Genomic DNA, 17,632 nt, shown 5'->3' on the forward strand with positions numbered 1-17,632 from the left:
GGGAGGTTTCGTGCTTAAATTATCTAAAGAAAATCTTTTAAAAATGGCTAATGAAATAGAAAATAGGACGCACACGGCTTCTCCCTGATTAGCATACGCGACTACTCTACTGACTTGACTCAATGGGCTCGACTTATTGTGAAAATAATATTGACTGAACCTTCTTCGAAGACGAGCCATATGACGACGACGGTACGGGATACGAATTTGAGTTGCTGCACAGAAGTCGACCTACCGCATGAGCTGCTTCATGAACAAGCAAAGTCAATCGTGCGGACCTTTAAGTGGCTTGTACTTTGAGGTCCATAGGTCCAGTACGTGCAGTGAGCTCCTCATTTGAAAGCATCAGACGGAATATGATGATGTTAAAGACAGTTAGCAGGATGAGAGATTTTCGCGAAGCTGAATTCTAGACTAGCGACGGCCCCCATGACGGTGGGTCCTTCGCTATTGGATGGTAGGTGAACGATTGAAGAGAGTGCATGAAACTCGATTAGGCATGACGACGACGACTCAGTACGAGTCAAGTCTGTAGGCTGCCAAAACCGGCTTTCCTCCTGTTTATTGTAAATATGTAAATAGCCAAGATCCTTCTCCCACTTAACCCATTTTCTAGTATGTCTTACATTTTGTGTGCTTTGATGTGTGCAGCAAGGTGCGCCTATGCGGGCCTGGGTGTGTGTATGTGATTGCAAGCTATGTGAGATGCCGACGTTCCCGCTCCTATTACGAAGTTGCTGCTGGTCACAGCCAGTAGACTTTATCGCCAATAAGCTGTAAGTGTCTATGTGCATAGGTTGTTGTTCTCTATAGTGGACTTCGTTGGGTCAGGCTGATTTGTTGTTAGTCTACCCCGTCATTCTCTATGTGTTTGTCTCTCTATTTGTGTGCGCGTCAAATGACATTCAAGACTCATCGCAGTGCAGTCAATAACGTTTATACGCATGAAGCTTCTGTGGGAAAGCCTGAAGGCGGAAGGGAACAGGCAGAGGACCAGTCTGAGACCCAGCGAAAGGAGGGAATTAAAAATGGAGAAGTGGCTGATTTATCTGATTTGGACTAATAGAAATACAGAATTCGTGCACTTTATTATTGCACCTATCTAGAGTTCGGTCTATTCATAAGGAGAAAGCACATAAACATTGTGACATGTCTGAAATGTGTCGCATAAGTACTCTCTTAACGAAATTATACAACTATCACAGGGTGTACGAAGAACGTACCACATAGGAAACTGAGCGACTAGGAGCCCAATTCAGAAATTTTCGACAGACCAGATCGCACAAAATTGGTATAATTGATGTCGTATTCTAACCACGTCATTATCAACGAGAACTAGTTACAGGCCTGCAACCTCAACAATCAGTTCTTCAGATGGGTACAAACGCTATAGTATAATTATCTTATAGAAACCTTTGAGAGGCAAGCACGCCAATCGAGAACTAGAATCTTCAGATCGACGCGCTAATGCTACCTGTTATAGCATTACCCATCAAGGTGACCTAAAATTGTAAAGGAATGTAAGTCTACATCATGTGAATGTAAGTAGATTTATATGCTTAGAATTTTTCTAAGTCAATTGTAAAGCTTCTACACCTGCATTTCTGATACAAGTACGGCTACGCTTGCGCCAAAAAGTGTGTCTCGTTGGTAATGGCTGACTGAGCGACAAAAATAGTACGTTGTTACTGTATAGCATCGCCAACTAGGTCCGGATAAATAGATTGTCTGTAACAAAAGTAAAATAACTGTGATAAACTATATCAAAAATACACTTCAGGGGCAATCTGTGCATCTATCTCTGCTGGAAAGTATTTCATTATGTAGGGCAGTCAAAGCGGACCGGCGACCCTGGCACAATGCGACTAAAAGACTCTGTTTCGTTTAGTCGCGTAGACCTGCATCATCCTCAGCGTACGTCTCGAACAGCCGGTCCTAATGAGTACATCTTCACCGCTTATTGAAGCTTCCTACCGATGAGTTCTATCCGTCAGGGGCTATTACAGTCCAAGTCAGCGTTTGATTGCAACTGCTAACAACCCTAATACGAACTCGTTTAAACATCGATAATTTATCATAAACGATCACTGTGTTCCTTTTCGCATGCCAGTGTGCGTACGTGTGTCTATTAGGAGAATCGTCTAAAGTTGCCACTTAAACCTGGCCCTTCCGAAACCAACCCCATTAGAAAGAAGTAGCATTCCGTTTGTTATTGAGTCTACCACTCCTATTCTACACGCCGATGCTGCTGTCGTTCCTAAAGCTGCTGCTTAAATAGATTTCGACCCTAATAGTAATAATAACAATAATGATATTAATGCACCGCTAAAAGCAGAGGTCACCTGTCTTTATATAACCCGGTGGCGAGGAGAGTCAGGAGTCGCAAGTAGGGGGTTAGGTGCGACGGTGCAAACGCATTATAGGGGTGAGATGCAAAAGATATCCGGCTCTTTTTCGCTTCGATTTTGCTCAGTGAGTACGTTAACGTAGTGAGAGGCAGGACGTGAGCGTGGTCCGCGGTTGAAGTAGCGCATAACCCTGTCATTTACTTTTGGGCGTAGATGTCTCGCCATGGATTTAGTTGCAGTCTGCTAGAAAGCAACGTAACCTGATCTCATTATTGTTGCTCCACCCTTTCCAGTCAGTCCTAAGGACACTGCAGACGATTTCTTGTCCGAGCCAGTCTCTGAACCTCAAAACACGTTCTCTTTATCATTTGGTCTCTCTCGCCCTTTCTGACCCCCCTCCCCGCTTCACCCCTGAAGTAGCAGCAATTGTTCTGGCTGTTGCAGTAATACAGGTTATTGCGCTGCGAGAAACTTTAGTAGGTCGTCGTCGTCTGAACTGCTTTAAGCCTCGATCAACCGTAGCATCAGTCTCGCACGCTGGACAGAGAGCTCATACAGCGGTCAGCTTGATGGAGTCGCGGAGAACTATCTAAGCCACTTAAGTGCAGACATTGAGGCGACGACCGGCCACTGAGACAATGACCGCCCGAGCGATTTGGCTCGAGAAGATGCGAAGAAGATGATCCGTAGCAATCATCCTCTACCGAATACAGAGCGATCAACAACCGACAGAGAACAACAGGCGGCCCGATTTCGTCTTGTCCTGATTTTGAGGTAGTATGTTTGAAAGGAACGAATGGGGCCTACGTGTACCAACATTGATGTGTTCGTGTGAAGAGTGACATATATTTATGAATAGAGATGGAGCGACGATTTGTCGCGACGCTGTTTACTCGAACATCTTGCATGTCACCGTGCATGTCACTAGCCATTAGGAACTCCGGCAGATCCGTATCATAGCAACATGTAAACCTATATCTAGGTTAGTAACTATAATTCATTTGTCCATTATCAACATTGCTTAAATAGGCACCTTCACTGCTATCGTAACACAAAACCTCGTGTGTCGTCAGAGATGTTCTTGGCCTTATATAACTCGGCCTACCCAGTACACAATCTTACACCTAGTTACTGAGTTCTAGGCGCTATCAGTTCGATCAAGCTTCGTATCCGGATATTTTTTACACTACAATAACATCATATAATGATTTGATCAATGACGAATTCAAGAATAATCAAGGCTTGATGTGTGCAGCTGCACTATATGATGGGTCATTTGATACATAGTCATATATTTGCCCGAATTAGAGCGAGAACGAGCCGATTGACATAACGAGAACGTCTTCACAAAAACGTAATACCTCTTTTAGTACTTCTATAGGTGTGCTGTTGCCGCTTCGCGCGACTGGCATAAAGTAGAAATGTTCATTGTCAGTCTGATATTCACCAGGCAACCAACTCGGAGAACATCTATTAGAACGAGTAAAGAAAAAAGTGAAATAGGACGTTTATCTGTACAAATAAATGTCGGTAGATTGCGACAATTCGTTCTGATTTTAACATCCCTCTTTATAAGGACGCGCTTTCGCCCAAAGTCAGCTGGTTCGAGCGTTCCCATTTAATCAAACCTATAGCCATTTGAATAAGAAAGATGTATCAGAGAAAAACTCTCGTTATGCATACGAAATATATTGCACAGGAAGAGGAAAGTATCGGTTATTAGATGTGCAAACAAACGTCTACCTACTTCATTTTTCTGAATCTAATAATCAGCAGAGAAAAAAAAAGCATATCCGTCATTCATCTCTTTGAATAAGCAATGTAACATTCGCAAAATGGCGGACGGTAAAAAGCGCAACTATCAAACTTCAATATCTGAGACAGGAGAGACGGCTCAAGTCGACTCGGATACGTTCACTGGAAGTTTTCTTCGCTCTATAAAGTGTTAAGACAGTGCCCAAGCAAAGAACAATTTAAAATGCAATGTATATATATAAACATACATACACGGTATGCCATGGGGAGGATGTGGAAGCCGAACTCTTCTCGTTTCAGAGTCAGGTGCTTATTTTACTTCGCGCTTCTACTACAGCCGCCCGAAAGGGCAATGAGCTAAAGGCCACTTCGACGTGCCAAAATCACCTTAGGAACGAATGTCATATAGCGGATACAGACAAGGCACGGTGCCAGAAACCTAGCAAAAAGCAGAGAGCAATCCATGTGCTGCTCTAAGCTTTTTCGGTCAGCTCCCGGGCATTGGTCAGAAGAGAAGTGGATCCCATTTTATCTGGAGGGTGTCGAGCTTACCGCCTCGGGCAGGAAGACATACCTGCCAAAATGGTGTTTTGACAAATCCAGCTAAGGCTGAGTAGTTCAATAGCTCAATAACTGTCGCTTATGAGGTTTATACAGGGAAAGCTACTGCGCATTGTGTTTAGCTTTGTCAGCTTTATATGCTGATATATGTGAGACAAGCAGTATAAGTGAACATTGTTTACGAAGTTTTCTAAATGGTATTCTTATAGCTTCGCTACGAGATCATTTAAAGTACGGTATTTACATAAGCTTTGATTTGCTGACTTACATCACTTAGCATCTCCCGGAAGCCTTAGTATCTATCTTTGTATATATATGTATGACTTTCTTGCCTTACGCATTACTTACCAGGGCTACATGTGTTATAAATTAAAATTAATCACACTTTAAGTTTATTAGATTTCTACCAGAAACAGTTAATTGGTGTTTACATAACCAATCTATTTTTTACATTCTCCAAATTTGTCAACAATCGTTCCAAGCAATGCTCTCTGGAAGATGTAGGGACGATCAGATCGCCCCCTCCATACGGAGTACTTCTTTATGTGGTAGAATCATCATGTAAATTGAAGAGCTAGTTAACGGAAAAGAAAAGGTAGGGTAAAAGGATACAACTATCTGTACATCTAACGTGTGTGTATATACGTATCGAACAGGAAGATACAATTGCTGAGGCAGTCCGGGAAGGTCGATAGAAGCAGCACTAGTTCGCGAAGTCGAGTCGGACTAGCTTGCAAGAACCAAGAGGATAGCTTTGCTAGTCGTCTTTTCATCGTACTCGTTAGTTTAACTACTAGATTTGACACACACACGAAGTAGTAGGTCCCCCGTACATTAGTAGAAGCTGTTCCGGCCGCTGGGATAACCAGCAGAGTGTCAGACGGCTCCTGGAATTCCCTTCAGTTCGACCCATGCGCTAACCCATCTCTCTCCTTCTGATCTTTCGCGGCCTAACTTCTCCACCTTAGACCTCGGAACTCCAGCACAGAACCTCAAAGGCTAGCCCCGAAAGGAAGATCGAAGGAAATTAGTGGTGGCTTACAGTCGTACATACTTTCCATGGTGCCTCCGCTGAGTGAAGTGCCAGCCGAGAGAATTGGAGAAAGAACTCCGAAGATAGCAAAGGGCAAAAGACAAAAGTCGAAGACCGTGCAACAGTCTAATGGATGGATACTCGTTCGAAAGGACGATACTCTATAAGGAACTCAACTTTGAAAGTGATGAAAGTCTGCTGTAGCTACTAACGAGCAGCTCCTCAATGAAAATAAAGACTTTTATCAACATCGGCGTCGTCATCCTGTTTCCAGTTGTACCCGATGGGAAAAATGCTGAGCCAGCGATAACACTAACAACGACCGCGATAGTAAAGACTCGAACACTTTGGGGGGCAATTTTGATCTGTGGACAAACATGTTCGATAATAAGCGTAGTTGCTGCCCCTTATCGTTACGATGATGTAGAACACCTATTCTGGAGGTACTTTCTAAATGTTTCGATTGGATCTTGCAACGACGTCGACATACACTTCTCATATTCGACTAATGGCACTTGTATACCTGCTACGGCCTTTGGTTTTGTAGCCTACAAAACGACTATTTGGAAAAACAATGTTCATTATAAATCTGTCGTTTGATATTTTTCTTATATGCGACGTTTGGTGGAAACTCTGCAATAATATCTTGTTCATACTTATTTACTCTAGTTTTTCGTGCTGAATAGAAAATTCTTGTTTATTCATTCCGCCGAACTACGCCACAGAGATTCATAAACATTGAGTAATTTAATAACATTCCATTAACAGGATTACCTCAAGATGGCGATAACGTCATCTACCTAACAGAAGATTTTAAGTCACCAGGATTATCCGCCTGTCAAGCAAATGATCGCACGATTTTGGTTAGCATCCCTACATCTCAGTCGCTTTGTCTACTACAAAGCAATGCGTGATTAAATCTCTTGGCCAAATAATATTCTATTTACCAAAGCTATCACTCGGATAGAAACAATAGACTACGTTTGCTTTGGACTCCTGGAAGAAAAGATCGGTCCGTCTTCTTATTATACAATGATGCGCACCGTGTACAACTTCCGTAAACAAGAAATTTAGCTTGCCAAACAGTATTTTCATGACTATTATATTCGTACGCCATGAACACAAAGCTCTCTGTATATGGCATACTAAGGCGAATGAAACAGTCAAGTCCTAACCTACTTATGTTTGTGCCCATTATTAACTCGCTGTTGTTTTTGCCATAGAAATTTCTAGTTGGGCATATGTTGCTAGGCGCTTGTTATTAGACATATGTTATTTGGTCACCTGTGTTAATGGAAATTAAATACTGCCGCTGGTACTATTGCCGTTTCCACTGTTTTTATAACAATTTGGCTCAGAATGGGAAAGCCTCGTTCCTTCTTTTAGTTCGTTGTTAGCGTTCAAGCCTCGTTTCGCCAATCGATTTCAAGGCACACATACAGGCCAAATCTAGCATCAGCGAGACAAAGTTTACGGCCGCCCTGGAACTAATAAATAGCTCAAATAGCCTCCGCCGGAAGGGCAGTTAGTTTGCCGGGACAGTGGGAACAGCTAGGACAGGTGACTGTGCGCGCCTGTGTAGTGGGAGCTGCGCCGATCGAATCACTGGGAGAGGACGACTCTAAGCAATGTACGCGAATTCGTTTAGGGGCTAGATGTAAAGGAGGCTCCCAGTAAAAGGCGCTTGGGGGTCGGGTTGGCTTGACCGACCAGACGACCGGTCGTACAAGAGTGGAACGCTACCGCCAACATCTCCCTGAATGGCTGATTGGAGAGCTGACTGTGCTGGGGGCAGCACTCTAAGGGCTCTACTTGGGGATCATGTCACGAACAGACCACCTTCTCCGGCAGCCGCCACCGCGACGGTCCGTTATTGTGCCACACATAAAAACACACACCGATATACACACACACGCACGTACAAGCTATACGCCTAAATGCCCCCTGCGCCCATCGTCGGACTCATGCTCAAACTGCGTCGGGCAGTCACCGCTGTGAGTCGAAGAAGTGCAGCTCTCGATGAGGGGACGGGGCGGGCATAACCTCCCCACCACTGCGCCAGGACTGACGAGGAAGGCCCTGAGGTTTAAAAAGAATGGATAGGTCAGAGAGAGAGAACCAACAGCGAAGCTATGAACGAAACTGGACGTCGACCAACTGGGTGAGTGAATGGGTGAGCAAGTGTATTCTAGTCGCTCTGTCATGGTCGTGTCATGTTCGAATGAAGCTTAACGAGCCTCGGTCGCAGGTTACCATACCTGCGGTGGACACAGAACCAGCACTACCATCGCCAGACATACCATTCTCAAGTAATTTCAATGGAACTCTCTCATTTGTGACTTACGTTGTTGTCATCCATCTTGTCACATACTATCTAGCACCCGCCACCATTATGGACCTTCCTATCTGCACAACATTATTATACCTTTTTAACCCTACCTATTGACTGCTGCTTGTCTATTAAGCGTAAACAAGCTATAATATTTACAGATTTTACCCTTAGTCGATTATTACGTGTGTAGTAGGACATGATTCGAAGTACTTTTCACAAACTTAAAATGAAGGCTGCCGATGTAATTAGTTTATTTCACTCGCATGCATGTTCGCCTGAGTTCAGCATTTTAAATCGATTAGGAAATCATTATAATCGCGCACCCAGATTTCAACACCTGCTATTACTGGGTTAGTTTATATAACAGTGCCAAAGGTTTACCAATATATACAATGAGAGACAACTTGAGGTCGTGCGGAAGCATTGTAAAATACTTTGATGAAAACTAAAACGCCGTTTGGATACAACCTCTTGATCAAGTGGCCCAGATGTTGACTTGTCGCTAATCCGGATTTAATAGCGGATAATTTTCAGAAGTTAGAAGACAACAAATGACACCGTTACATTTACAGAAGATATTAAAAATTCGAGATATCGATCGTGTCCTTTCCATGTTCCTGCTGTGAATTTGCTTTTGCTTTCTCTGTAAACCTGTATTTTAGTGGACACAAAGCACAGTGTGTTCTGCTTCAAAATCAAGGAGGTAGTTGTATCGATACGGGAACCCAGAGACTTTCTTGCCCGAAGATTTACGAGTTGAGAGGCGTGTTTCGGTAAACTATAAAGAGGGTACTCTTAGAAATGATGTGGCAGTAACCTAATTGGCAATCGCCGTTTTTCGGGCTCAGACTTAAGCCTCGTTGTGTCCAAAAATAAATAATCCTTAAATGCATTTGATTTTTCATATCCATTCAGTGCTATAAATCGAAATACACTCAGCTTGATGCCAAAACGATTTTCTTTATTTTGGCTAAATTGCGTTAGTTAGAAGAAGGTGTTCAGCATTTGAAAGCGGAATGAAACAAGTTTTACAAAATAATTTTGGCCCAGTAGGTTTTTGGACCCGTCAAACATGACATCTATCGTCTGCTTGGATGGATAAATTGAAATGACCTCGACAGAGGAGCACAATTTCGCTTTTAAGATCGCGACTCTTACCGCTCAATTAATTTCCAGTTTTTTCAAGCAAAATTATTGCTAAATTACTGCTTGTATTATTATGCTAAGAGGAGCTGGGGCCAGACGACCAACTATTCAAATGCGGCAGAGTGACTATGGGCCCATTATTATTTTTGCAATTTTTTAGTCACCGCGCCACCCAATCATGTCTCGTTGACAACTAAAAGAAACACTAGCCGTCTACACATACATGGCTTACAGTCTTGGATTAAAAATGCGAAATGAAGACGAAACACGATGAAACTAGGTTGTTTTAAAGGACGTTCTCAGCGCTGGATAGTCATTTTAGAGTATAAGTTAAGCTTTAAATAGTTCAGAAAACTTTGCTGCATTTGTGATAAAATTTAAGTTACTTGAAAGTATGCCGAAAACGTTCACTGAATTGCTTCGTATTTACGATTCGGAACACCCTCTTGCAATAATTGTTATAAACAACATTGCGATCAAAGGATGACGAGAATGAAGGAAGTTTTACTTTCGCTGTAGCAATATATGATTGTTGCCACTATGTAGTATTTCAAATAACTTTATCGTTATCATGGCCTATTGCCGCTGCAACAGAAAAAATGTTTTCACTACACTGTCATAAACGCGTTGCTCCCATCGGCCCCTAAAAGGACGTACAGGATTTACAAAATGTTCAAGTTAAAGATCTATGTTTTTTTTTCTTGAGAATGCATTGAGGAAACTTGTCGTGCTCATAGTTGAAATGGGTTTAAAGATAATAAAAAAAAAAAAAAAAAAAGTTAGCAGTTAAACTACCGATTCAAAAGAATAGTGACTTTTGAAAATAATAACGGTCAGATATAACTATTGGCTCGCGATAAAGGCTCGTTTTTGCTAAAATAGACATGTCAGAGTATCGCTATTTCCCAGGGATGCCTTATCAGATAGGAAAATGCTTTTTCCTTCTTTACAGAATACTACTCTTGGGTAGTCTTTCAAAAATGCCTACCGCTCCATTTGCGCCCATACTGGCTATAATACACGAATATCTTCCCGTCTCATTATTGCTCAATGCCTTTTATGTTAATTTTTTTTTTTTTTTTTTTATTTATTTCATTGCCTTTTATAGTTGATTTAGTTTCCGCTTATTATTTATGTGTAAGTGAAACTAATGTCATTTATAGTTGTATGTACATCGTAGCTGTTGTATTACGTCGCATGTACGCGGTCATTTGTTTACATTAAAAAATAACTACGAATCTTCAATGAGAAGAACATTACAAGCATCATCGTTGTCACCACAGTTTTATATGTGGTATAGAACTTGCTCTCACAAACATTGTCATCGCACCAAATTGTCACTTACTTTATTCGCCCAAGTCCACAACCAACAAAACCTTATTTTGAACTTTCCGTTTTACAATGAAAGCTTTCCTTAGTTTCTCCAAGCGACAGGCCTATTCTACCAGCAGCAGCATCCGTAGCTAGCTTCATGATTGTGTTGTAATCAATATGTTACAGGCGCCTGTTTAATTGGAACGCATAGATCAACAATCTTTGATCATCTACAACAATATACCCAAAAAAAATACAGCCGATCTGACACGTCGAGGCGTGCCGGCAGCTGGATAAATAAATACGCACGTTTCGTTGATTCTCTGCAACACTCGATTATATGACAATAGCCATTGTGTCCTTAATGAATTTGCGTTTCAAACACAATCTAACAAATGATAATTGCTAACAATATAATGAATATATTCGTCGTTAAATCAAGACGATTTTTTTTCTCTTCCTAAAAGTCTTCATTGTGGGCAGACTCAACGAGCGAGTACTGAAGAAGGCCACGTTCCCGGAGGGCCCTTGTGCGTCGATCTTCGGTCTCACGCCTTATGCGGGTATCTTCTCGTTGAATTTCAAGGATTTCGTTGACACCAACTTCTTGTAAGCCAGCCATACATTCCCGAGATTCATCGAATTCGCCCAGTAACACTACGTTCTCGCCGCGAACAATAAACACACCTGGCAAAAAAGCATTCATATGATGTAATCGATGGCTTAACATATTAGAAACTTAATAATATTGAATATAAACTTTACATTGAGCGAAACAGCTAAAGCTAAACAAGTGTTTAGATTATCAGGAATCAGATAGCCATTATTAGACCTCGTTTGCCGAAAGGCATCAACATTAGACAACAAGTATCCCCAATAAATGCCATATACATCTTAGAAGCATTAAATAACGTTTAGCGTTATGAACGCTTCAAAAGCCGCCAGATTGGTAAAACCAGCCGGAAAAGGGAAACACTTATGATTTTTTGTAAGATGTTTCACGCATTAGAACATCAAGTATTAGACTAAACAAAAACCATCGAGTTAACTTTTTCTGAGAATTTTGCACGTAAAGGGAATTTACCTATTGCTACGGTGCGTCATCGACAGTAAAAATTAAGACTCCCGTTTTAAGTTTCAGTTTTCGACTGATAGTAAGTTGTGTTGATCAGGACACGGGATGTTCTCGAACGAGCACTCGTATAAAAATTCGAAAAAAAAAAAAAAAAAAAAAAAAAAACTAAAGTCAGGTGCCTGACGTAGCTTTGCACGGCAGCATTGTATTTACATCATGAACAATAATCCTGATAAATGCTAATTTAAGCTGAGCTTTAGCAGAAGCGTCTGATAAGTGCTTGTCGATGCATGATGAAAAAAGTCTTATTTCAGACTCGTAAAACCTCTAACGGTGTTCTGAAGCCTCACGGATGGCCGCTCAATCAATAATCACCAGTAAAACGTTCTACCCTAGCTTCTGAGCTAATTGTTTTCCATCTTTTTTGATAGTAAATTTGCAGAAGTGCTATAGATCGAATAAGTTCATCTGCTAGATGTGTACGCACCTCTAGGGATATCGCCATATTTCTTGCCTACGTGAATGCGCTCAATAGTTCGGTGCAAAACGAGGTTTGCGAATTGGTCAATCGATCTTAGTATTCCAATAAGTACTCGACCATCACGGAGGAGAACCATCAGCTTCTTATCGAGATCCTGCAGTAACGAAACTGTCCCAGGAAAATATATGTTGTCAGCTGCCGAGGGACCAGCACCCGATGAGTTCATGATGGTTATCTGAGGGACAAAAAGGAGCACGAACAACAACAACAACAACAATAATAATTATTAATGAGACTCAACTTGAAATATTGCGACCAAACCGAGCATTCGTAAGACAGAAAGTCTACTGCGATAATCCTGACGATGGAGGCCAGATTTCGCAATAAACCAAGTACAATATCTATGTTATTTAGTGTTTCCAATCATAACAGAATCAACTTGGGTGTTGATTTCAAATGGGAGAGAGTTTGATAACTGTTAATTAAACAATAGTTAAAACAATCATTTATATGATCGTATGGGCACCCAACGGCCTGAGCCTCACGACTATATATATATATATATATATATATGGTTATATATTTGTTATTAATAACAGATAATTTTTTTTTGTAAATCCACGATTCCAAACGTATACATCTATGCAGAGGTATTTATTCTAAATCTATCGGCTACATATGGAATTTACTTACGAATTGTGTATCTCGACAATGAAAATGCAGATATTTATTTTGGATTTAAACACTTCTAGAGTCTCTAAAGCGTTCCGTTTACTTCGAACTGTGTTAGAACGAAAAGCAGATCACTTACGCTTATGGGTGGGTATGGCTTTGCTGAATATAAACAAACGCTGTTTAGGATTGCGAATTGTCTAAAAAATATTCCAATTCGTCCGGTCGAACTTCAGCTGCTCGGTCTTCGTATCGTGCGATGCATGAAAGGTCCTTTTGCGTTATTATTATTATTATTATTATGTTTGTTTACTTTCTGCGATGTATTCGAAGAACGATGTGTGTCGCCATTTGTAGCTGGATGAATCATTTACGCTTCCTTCTCTCTGTAGGCACAGGCAAGATCACTTGTTGACCCCCGCCATCCCTGAGAAAATCGAATGTCTGTTTCCTGTTCACGATCAACAAGATGTACTCTACGTCAATGTGCACTCCTCAGTTCTTCTTCTTCTTCTTGAAAGAGTGCAAACATTTCATTGAAATTCAGTTAATTCTGTGATATTTGGGGATAGTGTAATTTCTGTAAGGCACGTTTGAAATATTCAAACATTTACGAATCGTCTACATTGCGAGGTAGGTAGACCGGGGACTGCATCAAATATCGAAATTAACCTACTTCGTCCTGCTGAAAAAGAACAGGGCATATATTGTGACTAAAAATCATTACATTTTTTCTCTTGGTTTCGAAAAATCTTAACCATGTAAAATTCGATTCGTGCTGGCCTGTTTCGTAAGCACTATTTGTATTTTCTCAAAAAAAAAAAAAATACAAACCCTTATGTTTATCTTATCGGTACAGTTGTGATTTTTTTTGTTGTATAAACCTGTTAAAAGCAATCGGCACTTTATTGAAAACGCGTTTTTTGGCAAACTGATTATAAAACGTCGGATGCAAGGCACTGTTTTGATACCTCACTGGAACTCGCAATTCCTGTTTAGGGGGTCTATTCTTAACGTAACAGTGTCATAAACCGTAGTTGTAGTTAAGCAAATCATATCTCCCCTTTATCTTGAAGAGAACAGAGTGGTCAATAATAAAATGTCTGTCTAATATTGCTGAGCTATTTTAGCATGCAGTGTCACCATGGGTCAGTCTTCCGCCGCACTTTGTGATGCTGTACAAAAATATCTAACTTACGTTTTAAAGTGGTATAAGGTCATAATTGAACAGTGCGCCCTTTGCTCGAAGTCGTTCATCACTGCGTATAAGGACACCGTTTGCGAGGAGGTAATGAACGTTAGTATTGTCTACGATATCAGACCAGGGTCGAAATTCGTTTAACATTTACAATTACTATGCTGTATTCCATATGTTCCAAACTATACTAGGACAAGAGCTAACAATATAGAAAAGGATAAGGAAGATTTAGCAAAGTTCACTACGAGTCCCTTAGACTAACTCTAATAACATCCAGTGTAAGATTTCTTCAGCTGTCATGCATATATATTATTTTAATTGTAACTAACTAAATATTATTGTACTTGACATTCGACGATTTGTCTTTAATCGAAAATAGGTGATCATCCTTCCAGTGAGTAGTTCAGCGAATTGGTCCTTCCAGGAGCTTGCGGCACTTCGTGACTGTCTGCCGATATCATCGTCTTCTCCACTAACCCTCGCTATCGTAGAACTATCCGGCATCGTAACACTTTACTCCGTGAGCGACGGCATCTCAGAAGATTTACAGGGCCGTACGTGGCGTCTGTCGCGAAACTTTTTAGAAAATCCCGAGAAGTGTATTGAGGCGGGACTGCGTAAAGCGGAGCGAAATCGCGGTAGATTGCGCCTAGATCGGGGCGAGCCAAGGCCGGATCTTGCAGAATCAACGGGGCATCCCTCCCAGACACGGAGCACGCCAGATGATGTTATTGTCATAGACGACTAGTCAGGCCTGGAGAACTTCGCGGTACCTATTCATGAGCGAGGGAGGGACGCTTATCCCTGAATATACTGCAAATTCAGTACTTACTGAATGCGTACACCATACCAAAATGGAAATCACGGAAAATAGCTATAATTTCACGGCGCATAACGTTTTTACGCTTCCAGTTAATACGGATAAAGTCTTTGTCGCTCCGGACAAACTTCTGGTCACAAGCCTTACGAAATTGTCGATCAGTGTACACGACCTTGGCAGTAAGGTAACATATGTACCTAATTAGAATATATTAGGCATATAATAAATATGATAAATTAGAATGAATTAATCATGGAAATTGTTGTAACCCCAGTCGCTAGCTAACATGCGTAATGATTTTTAATTTTTTTTTTGAAGTGGAAGAAACTGTGAGGCGCCCAATATTCGTCAAATAATCGAAGTTCAACCTTAATTTATATATATATATATACAAATGTATACATATATTTGTATGGTGTTTTTGCATTTCCAGGGGAGTGTTACACACGAGCTAGATACACAGGGTGTTGTGCTTTGGGCCGAATACTGCGCTGTGAATAATCATGTAGCCACTATTGAAGACCGGATCCTGTACGTCTACCAACTGTGGTGGCTACCAGATCTAAAAGTTAAGGCGTTAGGTATAGCAGATTGTGCTGCTTGGTGTTCCAGTTCGGGAAGGTTAGCTGTATCAGACGGCCATCTAGTCATAGTTTATGAAGATCTCTTGCCACTGTTCGAATTTACCAATCTAACCGGCATTAAGGATATTGCCCTATGTGAGAACGTGCTAGCGCTACAGACTTCGACCCATGTACTGGTAGTTAATCTCCATGAAGAAAAGTACCCCACCCCCGATAACGAGGTTATTTGGAACTTCGATCAAGAAGATCTTATTATAAATGCCGATGAACTAGCCTCGCCCATAAAGATCGACAAGGCGGCGATGCAGTCGGAAATACCAAAAGATCTAAAAGAAACGTATCTTCCGGATCGTCCAATTTACGGGCTGAATATCAAAGTGAAACATTTATGCAACGATCGAGTGTACCAGCCTAAAGTATTACTGCTTAAGCGAATGCAGCCAACCTTCATGTCACTTATTGCCTATCGTAGCTGCGTTAAACAACCAATTCCAAATCCATTGGCACCCATTACGGGAAAGCTGGATTATGTTAATCTTATCGTAGCAGATCAAATAAATTGCGAGTTGTTCTGTGTACAAGGAGCTTATGGACGAGGTAGCGTGAGTTTTACTGAGCGTGCGGAGAGTATTGCGGTCGATGAGTGTTTCATGCATGTGTTAAAAACCGGCTCGTTAGAAACTTACGCATTGCCTTTACCAGGATTGAGCAGCAACTGGGTACCCTATCGCTTGAGCCAACATCGAATGAACATGAAGAATCTGCTTATGTCCCGTGATCATCTCGTAGTACTCAGCAGTCGAGAGATGGGTGATATGACGGTGTACTCACTACTGAAGCCAACTACGAGTGAGTTCTTCGATGATGTTCGAACTTCTCGAGCAGGTCCGACTCTGGAACGAGCTAAGAATATTGTTCGCCTGCAGTTCCGAATTCATGGTGAAAGCTGCTCCCGAAGATTGCTCGCTTTGTACGAAGACATTGAAAAGAGTCAGTTGGCTATGACAGTGGAAGACCTACTGCATGGCAACGTCGAAGCCCAAAAACTGAGTGATATTATGGCCAAGACCGACATATCACTAATATTGAAAAAAGGACTTTTGACTGATCTCGGCGAAAAGCTTTTAAACCTTCACCCAGAGATTTTTGAAGTTATACTCGCCAAAAGCAACTATATTAGTCCTAAAGTATTACGTGTACAAATTGCGAAAGCAAATCCAAAAATGGCTGTCCTTATCGCTCAATACGTCTGCTCACATTTAGGCCGAATCGAAGGGACGAAGTTGCACCGTAAACTACTTCAAAACAGCGTCCCCCTGTGGGCTTATGAAGTCCATCCGTTTAACGGATCGACTCCCGAGATTCACTGTAGGGGGTCGTCCCCCTGCAATTGTTTGCGATGCTCTGGCGGACTTCTTTACGCAGCAGTTGTAGTCTCTAGTGCGCCGATAGACATCCGATTCACACACATTCTTCCGACTATTTTAGAAGAAGCTCCAGATATTCTCAAGCTTGCTTGTATGCTTCCGATGGGCAAATCGTCAGCCGCTAATCCTGCCGACTACGCCACCGTGACAGAAAATATCATTAAAACTGTTCGCCCGTATACTCGCAAGAATGAACCAGTTACCCCGCATCTACTGACAGTGTTAAGTGATGTTTTAACGCTTGCTGACTTTCTGAAATGTATCCCAGAAGGCAGTCCCGCACTGATGCCCTGGGTACAAAATGGCCTAATGCGGCAAAAAGCGCAGAAGCTCAAACTAGAGATAGTAAAATTTGGCGAGGATGAGCTTCGCCCACTCATACCGTAATCATAGCCATCTTGTTTATCTGCATTTATTAACAAATTATACCATTTCATATATCTATCTGAAACAACAAATTAGCAAAACTAGCCAACTGCTCTCGGCAACGTTTCACATGTCTCTATATAAAAATAATTATTGAGTTCATGCAGGAATAAGATAAATAAAGTAATATTTATCTAACGAGGACGATCTAAAGCTTTGTAGCCTTCTTTTAAATCGATCATTGTTTTCTGGTTTGAGTTACGACTTAACTCTGCAATTTAGTGCGTAGTGATGCGTAAAATGTAGGCATTGAGATTTATAAATATCTGCAAGGCACTGTTGTTTTGTTCAATTTATATTGTTATTAAAGCTTGACAAAAGAAGGAAACGATTCACTAAACTTAGCATACACATACTTTATAGCACCATTATTTTAGCTTTCCCTCAACTGAAAAAGCTATTTCAACCGCAACCTCTTCCTCGACCTAATCTTCCTTTTAGCCTTTTTTGAGGTAGAAGT

General features: G+C 41.3%; 3 protein-coding genes across 11 annotated transcripts; 2 read left to right on the forward strand and 1 right to left on the reverse strand.

The window, feature by feature from the left end:
* Positions 1-51: 51 nt before the first annotated feature.
* Positions 52-14,863, forward strand: LOC147754689 (uncharacterized). 8 transcript variants are annotated; one of them, XM_086975752.1, is made up of 5 exons: positions 55-457; positions 652-776; positions 2,826-3,122; positions 13,848-14,014; positions 14,295-14,863. In XM_086975752.1, exons 4-5 carry the CDS (start codon positions 13,862-13,864, stop codon positions 14,661-14,663), a joined length of 522 nt encoding a protein of 173 aa, XP_086831878.1. In that variant the 5' UTR covers positions 55-457; positions 652-776; positions 2,826-3,122; positions 13,848-13,861; the 3' UTR covers positions 14,664-14,863. The 8 variants fall into 8 exon arrangements, with proteins under 8 accessions (XP_086831879.1, XP_086831880.1, XP_086831872.1 ...); XM_086975749.1 differs by lacking the exon at positions 2,826-3,122 and adding an exon at positions 13,110-13,350 and having other exon boundaries at positions 58-457; XM_086975751.1 differs by lacking the exon at positions 2,826-3,122.
* On the reverse strand, positions 8,970-13,010 carry LSm1 (U6 snRNA-associated Sm-like protein LSm1). 2 transcript variants are annotated; one of them, XM_086975755.1, is made up of 3 exons: positions 12,857-13,010; positions 12,052-12,280; positions 8,970-11,176 (listed from the first exon to the last, which is right to left on the reverse strand). In XM_086975755.1, the coding sequence occupies exons 2-3, from the start codon at positions 12,269-12,271 to the stop codon at positions 10,950-10,952; spliced, it is 447 nt and encodes a 148-aa protein (XP_086831881.1). In that variant the 5' UTR covers positions 12,272-12,280; positions 12,857-13,010; the 3' UTR covers positions 8,970-10,949. The 2 variants fall into 2 exon arrangements, with proteins under 2 accessions (XP_086831881.1, XP_022672161.1); XM_022816426.2 differs by having other exon boundaries at positions 12,739-12,868.
* On the forward strand, positions 14,695-17,325 carry LOC111254943 (uncharacterized). The gene is made up of 2 exons (XM_022816415.2): positions 14,695-14,919; positions 15,169-17,325. The coding sequence occupies exons 1-2, from the start codon at positions 14,695-14,697 to the stop codon at positions 17,131-17,133; spliced, it is 2,190 nt and encodes a 729-aa protein (XP_022672150.1). The 3' UTR covers positions 17,134-17,325.
* Positions 17,326-17,632: the final 307 nt, after the last annotated feature.

This window comes from Varroa destructor, unplaced genomic scaffold, assembly GCF_002443255.2.
Source record: "Varroa destructor unplaced genomic scaffold, Vdes_3.0 BEIS01000007.1, whole genome shotgun sequence".
Classification (NCBI taxonomy): domain Eukaryota; kingdom Metazoa; phylum Arthropoda; class Arachnida; order Mesostigmata; family Varroidae; genus Varroa; species Varroa destructor.